This window comes from Pipistrellus hanaki, assembly GCF_964339955.1.
Source record: "Pipistrellus hanaki genome assembly, chromosome: 7".
NCBI lineage: Eukaryota > Metazoa > Chordata > Mammalia > Chiroptera > Vespertilionidae > Pipistrellus > Pipistrellus hanaki.
Genome location: NC_140509.1, coordinates 41,968,891 through 41,984,473, shown reverse-complemented (window position 1 = coordinate 41,984,473; position 15,583 = coordinate 41,968,891). Strand labels below are relative to the sequence as shown.

General features: G+C 41.3%; 1 protein-coding gene across 3 annotated transcripts in view; it reads left to right on the top strand.

Moving 5' to 3' along the window:
- Nucleotides 1-15,583, top strand: part of MDN1 (midasin AAA ATPase 1) — a 141,982-nt gene that overhangs the window by 83,481 nt on the left and 42,918 nt on the right. For all 3 annotated transcript variants that reach the window (XM_084890422.1, XM_084890421.1, XM_084890420.1), the window contains exons 54-65: nucleotides 1,360-1,517; nucleotides 1,730-1,850; nucleotides 2,208-2,418; nucleotides 2,782-3,013; nucleotides 3,342-3,468; nucleotides 5,352-5,522; nucleotides 8,478-8,692; nucleotides 9,043-9,430; nucleotides 10,172-10,281; nucleotides 10,905-11,610; nucleotides 13,115-13,273; nucleotides 13,717-13,987. In XM_084890422.1, coding sequence (XP_084746548.1) covers nucleotides 1,360-1,517; nucleotides 1,730-1,850; nucleotides 2,208-2,418; nucleotides 2,782-3,013; nucleotides 3,342-3,468; nucleotides 5,352-5,522; nucleotides 8,478-8,692; nucleotides 9,043-9,430; nucleotides 10,172-10,281; nucleotides 10,905-11,610; nucleotides 13,115-13,273; nucleotides 13,717-13,987 — 2,869 coding nt within the window. The remainder of the gene's footprint in view (nucleotides 1-1,359; nucleotides 1,518-1,729; nucleotides 1,851-2,207; nucleotides 2,419-2,781; nucleotides 3,014-3,341; nucleotides 3,469-5,351; nucleotides 5,523-8,477; nucleotides 8,693-9,042; nucleotides 9,431-10,171; nucleotides 10,282-10,904; nucleotides 11,611-13,114; nucleotides 13,274-13,716; nucleotides 13,988-15,583) is intronic.

Genomic DNA, 15,583 nt, shown 5'->3' with positions numbered 1-15,583 from the left:
AAAAATACATTTTTGTAAGAGCAGTGTTGGGGACTCACATTTACCTAATTTGCATTTAGAACTACATAAATGAAAATAATGGGTATTGTCAGAAATGGACACTGACATATGTTGTCAGTTGATTTTTATTTTTATATTTTTGGGAGGCGGGGGTTAATCCTAAGAATATTTTTCCCATTGATTTTTATAGAGAGTGGAAGGAAGGGGGAGACATACACACACACACACACACACACACACACACACACAGAAAGAGAGAGAGAGAAAGAGAGAGAGAGAGAGAGAGAAAAACACAGATGTGAAAGAGACACCTTGATTGATTGCCTCCTGCACATGCCCTGACTCGGGCTGAGGATTGAGCCTGCAACTGAGGTATGTGTCCTTGACTGGAATCAAACCTGTGACCCTTCAGTCCACAGGCCACAGGCTAACAATTCTAACCACTGAGCAACTGGCTAGCATGGTCAATTGATTTTGTTTTTACTGTTTTTGCCAGATGTGCAAAGGTCATTTACTGGAGAAAAATAGTCTATCCTACATATGGAACAACTAGATGTTCATATAATAAAGTAAAATGAGCCTTTATCCCTATCTTACATTATATCGAAAGATACTTCAAAATGGACCATAGCCTAATATTAAAGCCAAAGCTATGAACTGTCTAAAAGAAAACAGGAGAAAATCTTCATAACCTGAGGATAGGAAAAGATTTTGGAAGATTGTTTATAAAAGTTTCATCAAAATCAAAGACTTCTGTTCTTAATAGACAGCTTTAAGAAAATGGAAACACTGGGAGCAAGTGTTAAAAAAAATCATACATAAATTATATAAACAAACTAATAAGACAGCCCAATTACAAAATGAGATTTAAAAAAAAAAAGATGTTTCTCAGAAGATAATAAGAATGCCTAGTAGGAACTTGCAAAATTGCAACATCATTAGTTATCAAGGAAATGGAAATTGAAACCATAGTGAGGTGGTTTCAAACCACCAAAATGGCTCAAGTTATAATCACTAACAGCAGCAAATATTAGCAAGGAAATGGAATAACTTGAACTTGCCTATACTGTTGGTTGGAAGACAGAATTAGTGTAGCTGCTTTTTAAGACAAGTTGGTGGTTTCTTATAAAATTACCTATACACTTAACCATAAGACCCAGTAATTCTGTTTTCTCTAATGTAATAGCTCTGAACTTTTAAGTACTAGGAGGAAATACTTTTTGCCTTCTCTGATTGCCTTAATGTCCCTAAAAACATTACAGTAGATTATTAGACCTTTCATGTGTGCGTGTTGAAGTCTTTGTCTTCTGTCTTTTCTGGGAGATGTTTGTGAGTGATTTTGGTTTCCTTTGTTTTTAGATCTTGGCTTCTCTGCGGTGGCGGGACCGTTTTTGGACTGTGGCTGACACAGTAAAAGTGGATGCCCCAGGGCTGGCCTTGCTTGCCCTTCACTGGCACTGGGTTTTAAAACATTTGGTCCGTCAGATTCCCCAACTCCTGATGAACCATGAAGACAAGTAAGACTCATGTTTAGAGTAATAATGTCAATATCTACAGTATTGATTATTTTAAAGAGAAGATGGCTTGGAATTTAAACTTTTTTCTCTGGGTTATTGCCTTGGTCTATTAGTGAATGTAAATCAGATATAAAATGTAAATGATGTCTCTTATTGTCTAGCATGTTCCCCTTTCCTTACTTCCCCTCTGCCGTTTTTTTCCTTCTCTAAAGATATTACAAAGAGGTCCAGACTGTCTCAGAGCATATTCAGAATTGCTTGGGGAGCCCAACTGGTGGCTTCACTGGTATAAAGAAGTTGCAGAAGTTCCTGGGACGACCATTTCCTTTTAAGGTAAACTGTGGAATCATATAATAATCAAAGGTTTGACCTCTTCTGAAGTTCTTCTGGAATGTGAAATTGCCATTCAATTGGATTCCTCCTTGCCTGCAAAGCTTACCTTTAGTGTTACCTAGCCAATGAATACTATTAACTGATTTGTTAAAAGTTATCATTTTACTTACTCTTAGGACTACTAAGGCTAGGTAGTAACTTTATTACAGTAAAATCTGAGAGCATCAGAACAAGAAAACGGAGTATTTTCTACCAGTGTGGAAATTGTTTGAATCTTTTCTCAGACATGAATAGGTTGCTTAAATAAAAACCACATTTCTTCTCTATAGTAGGCTCCCCTGTGTTTTATTGTTTCAGGACAAGCTGGTGGTGGAGTGTTTTTCACAACTGAAAACTCTTAACAAAGCCCTTGCCATCAGGGAGCGGATGGCTGCTGTGGGGGAGAGTGGATGGCTGGAAGATATTAGTCGGCTCCAAGTGGTTGCTTCTGAATGGACATTAAAGAAAAGTCTTCTACGGGCCTGGGGGCTGGTCCTCAGAGCTAATATTCTGGAAGATATCAACCCAGGTAACATACTCTGTAATGTGGCCTGCTGACAGATACTAAGAGTGTGTCTGCCACCCTGCAGCCAAAGTTTTAAGTTTTTCCCTTAGATTTTTTTCTTTTTTTCCCCCCTCCCCCCTCCATGCCCCCATTGGTATACTATAACTATCATTAAATAAGTGTCAGGCATAGAGCTAAACTTTATATACATTGTTTAATTCTGTCATTAGACTTCTGCCGGTATTAATAACATTTCACAGATACAGCACTCAAGCTCAGGTTAAGCGACACTTTGGTTAAGCTCACAGTCATATTACTGGCTAATGGGAATCTGATCCTGTATGATCCGCTGCTGTACAATGATGCCACATGTGTCCTTTTGTCCAGATGAATTGAAGAATCTTGTGAATGCTCAATGTTTAGAAGTAAAAGCCAAAGGAATTTCACTTGGTTTTCTGGAGCGCAAGCCCAGTGAAGCTTCCACCCCATCTCAGCCAGACTTTACCTCCTTAATTCAACTCACCAGGAGTGTTCAGTTATGGCCTGCAATGGAGTATCTGGCTGTGCTTTGGCAGTACAAAGTGACAGCTGATTTTATGACACAGGCTTGGCTGAGAAGGTAAGCCATTTTCCTAGGGGAAACTTCTTGTTGGATTAATCTGTGCGTCCTACACGTGACACAAAGCACAGACTTGTCCTGAGGGGGAGTAGTTGCGGAAGCAGAGGGAGGTCAGTTGCCAATTTAGAAAGCCACAACTTCTTGAAGATTCTTGATTATTTCACTCCACCTTTAAAAGTTGCTGGCTATTTTCCCTGTAGTGTTGTTGGCTTGTTTTTTAAGTAAATGTATTCTGAGTGAAGTGTTTTTCATATTTCTGTACACAGCCGTTTTCTCGCCATTCATCGATAGTTCACAGCCTACCCTCTCTCCTTTATTTTTGGAACAGGTCCAGTAAAAATCAGCAACCCCAGATAGATGAGGAAATAAGTCATCATATCTCATTTTGTCTTAAGCACACACCAGTCGCTCCTCAAGAACTTCGAGATCTTTGGTCCTTACTGCATCATAAGAAGGTAAAAACCAAAATTAAAAAGAAATAAACCTCCTTTACACTATGAGCTGGTTTTCTTTTTCTATGACAGGCCAGTTGCAGAGCATTTTATTTAATCTCAAAATTACATGTTGCAAACTCCATTCTTACCTGAGTTAACTTCAAGGGGGAGAACTTTTAATGTTCTTTTGCAGTAATTACCTGGGTACTTCTCAGCTCTAATTACAGAATCATCCTATTCCATTTTCCAATTAAAAGAGGATAAAATATTTGCTTTTTGTTTGTTTGTTTGTTTCTTAAAAATACACTGTGAGAGTGGATTTTACTCTTTCCCCAAGAGTAACTATTGAATGTGAAAAATAATAATAAACTATAGTTAATACAACTTCATTAATACAATCTTAATCTTTAAAATAATGGCTTTCTCTATTTTGTTTTTGGGAATCAATTATAATTGTTTGATTTATTTATTTATTTATTTATTTTTTATGTAACCTTACAAAGCAGATCTCTTCTTAGTTTTTGTTTGTTTTTAATCCTCACCTGAGGATATGTTTTTCATTTATCCTAGAGAAAGAAGAAAGGAAGGAGAGAGAGAGATAAATATCAATGTGAGAAACATCAATTGGTTGTTTTATGCACATGCCCTCACTAGGGATTAAACCCGAACCGGGTATGTGCCCTAATTGGAAATTGAACCCACGACACTTTGGTACACAGATGACCATTTAACCACTGAACAACACTGGCCAATGCTCTTCTTAGTTTTATAGATTACTAGGGGCCCAGTGCACAAATTTGTACACCTTGAAAGGAACTGTGGGCTGCGAGGCTGCAGTAGGCACAGGGGCGGGTCTCGGCCCATTCTTCACGCCCCCGACTAGCCCCTCCCACAGTGGCCCCCAGCCCCTTGTCTGCCAGCAGCCCTTCTCCCACTGTTCCCACACACTGCTGGGGCCAGCCCCACTCGGCACCCACTGACAGCCAGGAGCGATTAGGGCCAGCACCAGCAGTAGATGTGAGTGTGGCCATCCAACAGCAGTTGCCAGTGGCATCTGCTGCCCCGATCACCCCTCAGGAGCGGGAGGAGGTGGAGAAGCCTCAGGGGTAATCAGGGCCAGCAGCTGCCACTCACACCTGCTGATAGTGCCGAGTGATCGGGACCAGCACTGGGCACCAGCAGTGGTGCGAGCTGTGGCTCTAGTGCCAGCTGCAGGTGTGAGTGGGGCTAGCACTGACAGTGGGTCCAAGCTGCAGCTCTGGCACCAGCTGCGGGTGCGAGCCTGATGTGGGACCTTGGGTTGTGGGAGCAAAGAATTTTCAGTAACCACCAGAGGCTGACAGCAACTGGCACCCCACCTTGTTCTGGTGCCCCCACTCACTGATCCACCATCCTGCTGTGGCCAACACCTGCCATGTTCCACACCTGCCCTCTGGTGGTTAGCACAAATTATAGTGACCGGTTGTTCTGGTTGTTCCACATTTTGGTTTATTTGCATATTAGCTTTTTATTATATAGGACAATCGGGGTAGCCCTGGCTGGTAAGGGTCAGTGGTTTGAGTATTGGCCCACACACCCAAGTGTCATGAGTCAAGGATATTTACCTGGGTTGTGGGTTCAATGTGTGAGACAACTGATTGATGTTTCTCCCTCACGTCAGTATTTCTCTCCCTTTTTTTCTCTCTTCGGTCAGTGAGAAAACATATCTACAAGTGAGAATTTAAAATATATATATGAAATCAGGATAAGTGATTTCACCAGGATCACCAGGATGGCAGAAAATTAGGAATATCAGGATTAATATCTTTAAACCCATATTAATTTTATCTTATTAGATAGCCATATAACTTGATTTATGAAATCTTTCTCAGATATTTGCTTATCTAATTATTCTTTATCCCTAGGTGTCTACAGAAGAAATTATCTCTTTGTGGTCCGGCTTATTTAATTCCACATTTATGTCTTTCTGGAGCAGTACTGCTACCACAAATCCAGAGTACTGGCTCACATGGAGCCCTCTGACTGTTGAGCAGCAGAGGGAGAGGCCCAAGTCCCTTTTGGACTCTACACTGAAGGTTTGTTGGCATAAAACGTAAAAATGTTTGATGATTGTGAGAGTTTGCAATAAATCTAGTAATAAATAGTTGTTGCAGCATAAAGCAGTGACTAAGTAATTGTAGTGCTTTTTTTTCTACAGGATATTAATAAGTGTACCTTCAAAGAAGATAATTCTGTTTTAATGATTTGGGAAGTTCTGAATTAAAAAAAGGATCCTTAAAGTATTTTATTTCTATTCTAATCAAAATACTCTTTACTAATTACAAAACATTTAAACAATATATACATGAGTTCATGTGTGTATATGGATGTATAGTAGAATTCTGTAGAAATAATCACTCTTTGCTCTGTATATTTTCTTTTATTAAATATGTTTTTATTGATTTTAGAGAGGGGGAGAGAGAAAACATCAGTTGACTGCCTCCTGCACACCCACTGTCAGGGATCAAACGTGCAACCCAGGGCATGTACCCTGACTGGGAATCAAACCTGGGTTTTTTCGTGCATGGGACGATGCTCAACCAACTGAGCTACACCAAGATGCTTTGTATCTTATTTACCTATATTTTATATTAAATATACACGTGAACAAATATAAGATCATTTTTTTGTTTACATAATACATTATGGAAACCTGTACCTGTCATTCCAGCTTATTCTTTTTATTAATTTAAGTCCTTTATTGTTGAAAGTATTACACATGTCTCCTTTATTCTGCCATTGACCTCTCCTGCCCGATTCCGCCACCCAGCACATGTCCTCACCCCCCTACTGTGTGTGTCCATTGGTTATACTTACATTCATGCATGCAAATCCTTTGGTTGATCTTCCTACCGTCCCTACCGTCCCTTTGAGGTTTGTTGGTCTGTTCGATGCTTCTGTGTCTCTGTTTATTTTTGTTCATCAGTTTATGTTGTTCTAACTTACTCTTTTTAAGGTATTATTCCATCCTTCAAATATGCTGGAATTTATTTAATCATAGGTTTTGAGGTTTCTTGTCTATATTTCCTCCCTTTGCTGTAATCATACTGTATCAATTCCCCTTGCATAAGTTTTTGTCCCTTTGAGTATTTCTGTGGATATAAGAACTGGAATTTAACCCTTGATTAAAGTATGCACAGTTAAAATAATTTATAGCTATTACCAGAATGTCAGTTAGGTGGTTTTTGTTTTACTTTTTAAACATTCTAGGAACCAGTAAAAGGAGATCATGAAGCTCTGGACAACCAAAGGAGGACTTGGGACTAGAGCACGGTTTCCTTTATTAAATACATGAGGGCCTGTTTCTCCATCACATTGCCATACAGTGTTATCAACATTTAAATTAGACAGTTTTTAAAATTTCATTTTATCCATACTCCCGCGATTATTTTTTGAGATTGAACATGATTGTGTATGTACATTGATCGATCATTTATGTTCATTGCCCATTTTGTTTAAAAAAAAAAAAAATGGGTTCGACATTTTATTATTGGATATCTCTTTTTAAAAAAAAAATATTTTTATGATTTCAGAGAGAAAGGGAGATGGAGAGAGAGAGAAGCATTAATGATGAGAGAGAATCATAGGTCAGCTGCCTTCTGCACACCCCACACTGGGGATGGAGCCCACAACCCAGGCATATGCCCTAATGGGGATCAAACATGACCTGGTTCATAGATTGCTGCTCAACCACTGAGCCATGCCAGTCAGCTGGATATCTCTTTACATATGGTTATTAAACCTTTTCCTAACAATGTTTGAAAATGTATTTCTATTGTTTTCTTGTCTCACAAGTTTTTTAATGTCTTGTTTTTATTCATTTTTTAGAGGTAGAGGAAGGGAGAGGGCTCAAGAGAGACATCGATGAGAGAGAAATGTCATTGATCAGCTACTGCCTACTCGCCCCCTGCTGGATATTGAGCCCATAACCTGGGCGTGTGCCCTGACCTGGAATTGAACTGTGACCTCTTGGTTCCTAGGTTGATGCTCAATTATTGAGCCATGACGCTGGGCTTAATGTTTTCTTTTTAAATATGCTTACCCCTTTCTGCTTTTTGGCTTTGGTGCCATATTTTTTATTCATTTTTTATTTTGTCATTTTTAAATTTATTGGGGTAACACTGATTAAAACTGTATAGGTTTCAAGTGTAAAATTCTGTGATTCATCATCTGTATATGGTAGGTGTCATGCTTTTTTAAAAAGTCTTCCTTCACTATACCTAGAATTAAACTACTCGCCCATAATTTCTTTTATATTTTTGTTTTGTATTTAAATCAAGTTTATCTGGATATCTTGTTTTTTGAGGTAGACTTACAAATTTTTTATTTTTTGCCAACAGCATATGATGTATAACAGCACCATTTTTGACTAATTAATCCTTTCACTCTCATTTGAAATGCCACCTCGATTATATATTTTATTTTCCCATAAATGTTTAAGAATTTACTTTTGGAGTATTTTCTGTTTTGTTACTTTATCAAAACTGATTTTTTTTTTTTTTAAATTGGAAAATATCTCTCAAAGCTCTTAGGTGATAAACATTACAGGTCCCAGAGAGTTGTGTAGAGTTTTCTATTACATGTGTTTGACCAGCTTTACTGTGGACAGCTGCTTCTGTGACCCAGATGAACAGTTTAAAGTTTGCACAGCCTTGCCAACTTTGTCCCTGACTCTTACATTTGTCTTCTAGTTCTTATCTCTGCCTCTGAATTTCACCTTTCTGCAGTGTGTTACAAGCTGTTCTGCAAGAATGGCCTTCCTAATGTCCAGGATTGAGGAGTTTTCCTCGCAATACTGATGCACTCATTGCTGCTTGTTCCTGGAGAATAGAGTCTACATTCCTTTAAGGCCTGCTAACACCTGATACCATTTAGTCCTCCTGGTCCCAGCAACCTGAACCTCTTGTCCTTTTTCTTTCCTCTACAGTGCCAGTACTACTTGTTTAAGTCTTTTTAATTAATTTCTAAAGTGACTTAACTCTATCCATTAGGGCCCCGGCAGTCTCAGTAGAGCCATGTTCTCCAAGTGCTGCTTCGAAGTCTTGACCAGCAGCTGCAGAGCAAGTTCCTGGGATGTGAGCGGCCTCCCCATCCTATCCTCCTCGCATGTCACCCTGGGAGAGTGGGTTGAAAGAGCCCAGCAGCTCCGGGACATCAGCTCAGTGCTTTGGACCAACATGGCTGTCCCTTCAGTAGCAGAGTTCAGGTATTCCCTCCTCCTGGGCAGGCTGGAAAGCTCCTTTTGATTCTCCAGAGCATACAGCAGGGACCTCAGTCAGAAATTGCTTCTCTGGTAGTCAGTTCTGGTAGGTGAAGGCCAGGGTGTTTTCTGGCTGGATCAGCAGATTCTCAGCCCATTACAGGCTACTGTGAACTGGCCAGTTGCTCAGTCAATTTTAAGCATGTCATGATCAAGAGAGTAATGCTTAGGAAACTGTAGATTACATGAAAATGAAAACTCACTTAGTATTGGAGTGTAGTCTTTCATGTCATAGAGTGAGAAAGGAATGCTGTTTGATGCAATGCAAACACCTAAGTGCTTCCTTATCCCCTCAGACGCACGGATTCCCGGCTCCAGGGGCTGGTGCTGTGCCGGCACCTGGCAGGCCTGGCTGAGCTGCTCCCCGAAACCCTACGGCAGGAGTACGTGCACAACTGCGAGCAGCTGCTGCGTGGGGACAGCCAGGCTTTTCAGCACGTGGGCCAGACTCTTGGGGACATGGCCGGGCAGGAGGTGCTGCCCAAAGACCTATTGTGCCTCTTGCTTACCTCCCTACGCCTCTTGTTCGGGGAAGGGGAGGGTAAGCGGGACCTACCTGAGCCAGCCCGGCGTGGGAGCCTCTGGGTGAGCCTCGGCCTGCTCCAGATTCAGACATGGCTTCCCCAGGCACGCTTCGACCCCGCAGTGAAGAGGGCATACAAGCTCAAATATGCCAAAGAAGAGGTATGGAACAAGAATTGGGGCATGGGCTCCACCCTTACCGGCTGGATTTACATAGTGTGTTAACCCTCTTACTCCCGTTTGGGTGCAAACCATTAAAGGGGTGATTTTGCATAAGATGCCCTGTGACTTCCCAGGATCAACTGCTTTTTCCCTCTGGGAGTTCCTCTGAGTGAGCTCAGGCCCTGGGAGAGGGTCCCTTCCTAAGGTGCTGCTGTGCCTGGCAGTAGGCTGCAGTGGGCAGAGGGCACGATAGCAGCGCACCTGAGGCGCTGCCAGAGAATTGCTGGTAGCCCTCACTGTCCAGACGCTCTGTCCTAGAACTAAGTTTTGGATGTTTGCTTTAGAAAGTACTTCAGAGTATAGTATTTTATGGTTTTGAACTCTTGTTTGGTATTGAGAAGTCCAGAATCAAGTACATTCAGATTTTATGGGTACCCTTTCTATTTGAACCAAACCAGGAACTGCCTACATGAAGATAGTGAGATACTAGTTCTGTATTTTGAAGGAAAATTATGTTAATTGGGGTGAAGGCTAAGTTGCTATAGCAGAGTCCAGAAGTTCAGTGTTGAAAATAAGATTGTTTCTTTTACCTAATCTCTTGAGGGACCTACCTGAGCCAGCCCTCGGGTCATTCGGGAGCCCAGGTTCTCTTTGTCCAGTGCTCTACCCTCCCCCAGGGCATTGTCCTCTTGGGCAAGGTCTTAGCAGGGCATAGCAGACCAGCTTCTCCCTCTCAATTAGTTATACCAGCTGCAGTGCGAGTGGAAGACCCGAAACCTCTCGTCCCAGCTACAGACTGGAAGAGACCTGGAAGATGAAGTCATTATCAATTACTCTCATCCTCATATCAGGTAACAGCAGAGTGGTTACTTGTGTTGTAGATTATAGTCTCTCCTTTAAAGAAAAAAAAAAAAAAGCATTTTGAGGTTGGCCTTTGTAATGTAATCACAGTGTTAGCAGAGGTGATGATATATGTTTCTGAACCACATTAGCAATTAGATCCCAAAGCCATGGTTATAGTCAGGAAAAGTTAGGCTCTGTGAAAGGTGGGGCCAAGAGGGTTGAAACCAGAACTTATTCTCAACATGGAAGAAGTTGGGTGTGATGAGGTCCATTGTGTGGATCTGTTGCCTTAGGAAATACTGTATGGTGAAGTGGGTTCTGAGTTCCTCTCAGAACTGCATCTGCCTTTGTCTTTGGACTTTGAGTAGGCCACTTAATACCTTTAAGCTTCAGTATCCATATCTGCAAAAGAAGGATAATAGTATCACTCCAGTGAGTTGTGATGAGATATGCATCTAAATTGCTGAGTTAACATGATGTGTGGCATGAAGTATAACTGCTCTCTATATTATTCATTTTTATTATAATTGTTAATATCATCATTATTCCTTAGTAGCGGAAATGTCTTCATTCAATTTTCCTTCCAGCTCAGTCTAGATTTCTTGTTCTTTTTATATTATTTTGCCTTTAGGTTGCTTTACCAAAGAATTGATCAGCTGGAGAATTTAATATGCAGCCTGTCGAAGAAGCAGGCCTTCAGACCCCAGCTGCCTGCGTATGAGTCCCTGGTGCAGGAGATCCACCACTACATCTCCAGCATCGCCAAGGCCCCGGCCATTCAGGATCTGCTCACACGGCTCCTGCAGGTGCTGCAGATGGATGGGCTTCGGTCTGCCCAGGTGGCCCAGAACCTTCTGAAGGAAGAAGCCTCCTGGCAGCAGTCGCACCACCAGTTCAGGAGGCGGCTGGCCGAGGAGTATGCTCTGTATCCAGACACTGTGACCCCACTGCAGGCAGCCATCTTGCAGATGCAACATGGCATGAGGCTGGTAGCATCTGAGGTCCACTGCTCACTCCACAGCAGCGTGGTCTGTGCAGATAGGCTGGACACTCTGGTCACATCCCTGTTGGCTTTCCCATCGGTGAGCCCCACCTTCCCCACTTACTATGCTCATGCAGATGCTTTGTGCTCAGTCAAGTCAGAGGAGGTTCTGCGAGGCCTTGGGAAGTTGACCATCAAGTGCTCGGGAGGAAAGGAGCTGGAAGGCAAGAGCCAGCAACCCTGCCCTACCCGAGAACAGCTACTGCTGAATGCCCTTCTTTACCTGCGCTCCCATGTGCTGTGCAAGGGAGAGCTGGACCAGAGGGCCCTGCAGCTCTTCAGACACGTGTGCCAGGTAAGCCTGTCCCAGTGGGAGCCTGCCCCGACCTCTCCTCCTCAAGGGGAGCTGGGAGCACAAGTCGGGGGCACCTGCAGGACATTAGCAGTGTCAGTGTACATAGAGACTCTGACTCCTTAGGGGGGTCTACTGTTGTTTCTTTTTTTTCCTATTTAACGGTGGGGCGTGGAGACCTTTGTTCCTCAGTTTTTAAGAGATTAAAAAAAATAGTGATATTAGCTCTTTATCTGTGTTACACACTGCAAAGAGTTTGTTGGTTTGCTTTTGACTTTATGGTAGTTTTTGTCATATAATTTTTATTACTATGAATAAAATAACATCTATTTTTTTCCTTACCAACAAAAGCAATTGTTTTCATTTTAGACTGTTAAAATAGTATAAATATCAGCAAAAATTATTAGAATTTACCAAACTCTGTTAACATGTTGGTATATCCCATGCTAGGCTTGTATCTATGCATATGTATGTCTATGACATTCTAGTTTTATTTTAAGTAATTTGTCCCAGTGGTTTACAGTTTTTGTTTAGTAATAGAACCTTTTTAAAAATAAAAATCTTAACAAAGGGACCCAATATTTAACTGATAAAATTTACTCTGGTTAAAAACAATTCCATCCCCTTCATGATCCCTGAGATCAGTTCCTTAATCACTAGAGTACTACAAACCAATAATAAAGTCCATTCTATTCTATGACTTGCTTTAAAACACCTAATAGCATTTTGTGATTATTTCCCCCATAATTATGGTATTCTTTACCTGCATCATATTCAGCTGCTGCCTAGTTTTTCCATTTGTGGGTATGTTATAAGTCATTTAAATAATTCCTAAATTGAAGACTTATATTTCTATCTACTTCTTCCTGCTATTTTTTGGGGAAAACCCAACAACACTATAAATATCTTATAACCAGGTCTTTGCATACAAATTCTAGACAGCAGAATTGCTGGGACAAAGATTAACTGGGCTTTTAATACAAATTATCTTACTGAATGGTGGATGCTTAGTTTCTCAATCTTTATCAGTACTCTGTGGTTTCTTTATTTTATACTTTTGCCAATTTAAGGACTTAAAATCTTATAGGTAATAGGGGATTTAGAAATGTCTGATAAGGCATAGCCCAGTTTTGCCTGATTGGTGGTGAATTACCCCCCAACTCCCTCCCCTCCCCCTGTCTCCCAGCCCCTGTCCTTTAGTGCAAAGCACCATTAACCCTGACTGGAAGTTCCCATAGCTTTGCTGCAGCAAATTTTTATACCTGTATGTAGCAAGGGGGAATTTAGGAAATGGCTTGCTGTAGACATGGTTTGAAGACAAAGGCCTTTTGCTCTCTGTTCCCTAAAAATTATTTTCTTGGATGTTGGCATTTATTTGTGTTGTGTTTTTTTTTACCATGATATTCTGTTTTCATGATATATTAAGAGGTAGTAAATCTTGTGCTTTTTCATTGTACATGATTCATCAAAGGCAAGTAAGCTTCCTTCTGAATGTGTGATTTTTCAGGAAATCATCAATGAGTGGGATGAGCAGGAACGCCTTGCCCAAGAGAAGGCTGAGCAGGAGAATAGCCTGTACAGATACAGGAGCAGGAGTTCCCAGACAGCCCTGAGCGAGGAGGAGGAGGAGGAGCAGGAGTTCAGAAGGCAGTTCCCACTGCATCAGGTCAGAATTTGTTCTGGAATGAATTCCCTTGATAACACACACACACACACACACACACACACTTGGTTCCAATGGTTTTGCAGTATTTTTACTAGATCTTATCTATGTATATGAAAGGCTAACATGCAGTGTCCCCTCAGGAGTGAGATCTGGAAACCGGGAGTTTAACTGCTTGCTATGACATGTGCTAACCACCAGGGGCAGCATGAAACAAAGGGAGGCCCTGGCCAGCAGTGGGAGAAGGGAGGCTCCAGCTTGCAGCAAGAAAGCCTGATTGGCCAGGCCTAGGGACCCTACCTGTGCATGAATTTTGTGCACCAGCCCTCTAGTTGCATATTTACCTCATTTTCTTGATCACACTCCATCTTTTCCTTTCCTTTTAGTCTGATGAGAACTGAATTTGATATTTCTTTAAAGTTCGATGGCTTTAATGTTATTTACAGGACTTCGCAGATATTTTAATAGAACCAACACTAGAGGAGAAGGGAACGTCAGATGGGCAAGAAGCAGCAGCAGCCACAGACCCCACCGTCTTCTCCCCAAGCTCCATGCAGGCTGTGATGCTGATTCACCAGCAGCTGTGCCTCAGCTTTGCTCGGTCCCTCTGGTACCAACAGACTCTGCCATCGCATGAGGCAAAGCACTACCTCGGCCTGTTTCTGTCCTGCTATCAGACCGGGGCATCTCTGGTGACACACTTTTACCCCCTAATGGGTACGGCTGTTTACTTTGTTATATTCTTGGGAAACCAAAATGAATAGATATCATTGCTACTTCTGGAACCATTACCTCCCTGTTTTTCCTAGATTTAAAAAAAAATGTTTTTCTTTTATTGATTAAGGTATTACATATGTGTCCTTATGCCTTCATTGGCCCCACCCTCACTCCCCTAGTGTCTGTGTCCATTGGTTATGCTTATTCTAGTATGCATGTATACAAGTCCTTCGGTTGATCTCTCCTTTTTCGTCCCTACCCTCCTCTACCCTCCCTCTGAGGTTCAATGGTCTTATCGATGCTTCTCTGTCTCTAGATCTATTTCTGTTCATCAGTTTATGTTGTTCATTATATTCCACGAATGAGTGAGATCATGTGATATTTATCTTTTTTTTTTTTTTATAATATATTTTATTTTTTACAGAGAGGAAGGGAGAGAGATAGAGAGCTAGAAACGTCAGTGAGAGAGAAACATCAATCAGCTGCCTCTTGCACACCCCCTACTAGGGATGTGCCCGCAACCAAGGTACATGCCCTTGACTGGAATCGAACCCGGAACCCTTCAGTCCGCAGACAGACACTCTGCCACTGAGCCAAACCGGTTTCGGCTGATATTTATTATATCTTTCTCTGACTTATTTCGCTTAGCATAATGCTCTCTAGATCCATCCGTGTTGTTGCAAATGGTAGGAGTTCCTTTTTACAGCAGTGTAGTATTCCATTGTGTAGATGTACCATAGTTTTCTAATCCACTCATCTGCTGATGGGCACTTAGGCTGTTTCCAAATCTTAGCTATTGTAAATGGTGCTGCTATGAACATAGGGGTGCATACATCCTTTCTGATTGGTGTTTCTACAATAGTTTCTTGGGATATATTCCTAGAAGTGGGATCACTGTGTCTCAAGACAGTCTCTTCAATAAATGGTGTTGGGAAAATTGGAAAGATACATGCAAAAAAATAAAATCAAATTAGACCACCATCTTACACCATACACATAAATAAACTCAAAATGGATAAAGAACTTAAATGTAAGATAGGAAGCCATAAAAATATTAGAGGAATCCACAGGCAGCAAATCTCAGACATATGCCGAAGTAATATCTTCACTGATATCTCTCTTAGGGCAGTGGAAACTAGAGAGAAAATAAATCAATGGGACTACACCAAAATAAAAAGTTTCTACACAGCAAAAGAAAGCATCTACAAAACAACAAGAAAGCCTACTGCATGGGAGAACATATTTGTCAATGTTCTATAAGGGCCTAATCTCCAAAATTTACAGAAAACTTGTACAATTTAACAAAAGGAAGATAAAAATTCCAATATAAAAATGAGCAACAGATCCAAATACGTACTTTTCAAAAGAGGACATAAAGAAGGCCAAGAGACATATGAAAACATGCTCAATGTCACTAATCATCTGAGAGATGCAAATCAAAATGACAATGAGGTACCATCTCACACCTGTCAGAATGGCCATCATCAACAAATGTCAAGTGCTGGCAAGGATGTGGAGAAAAAGAAACCCTGTGCACTGCTGGTGGGATTGCAGACTGGTGCAGCTACTGTGGAGAAGAGTGTAGAGTTGTTGTTT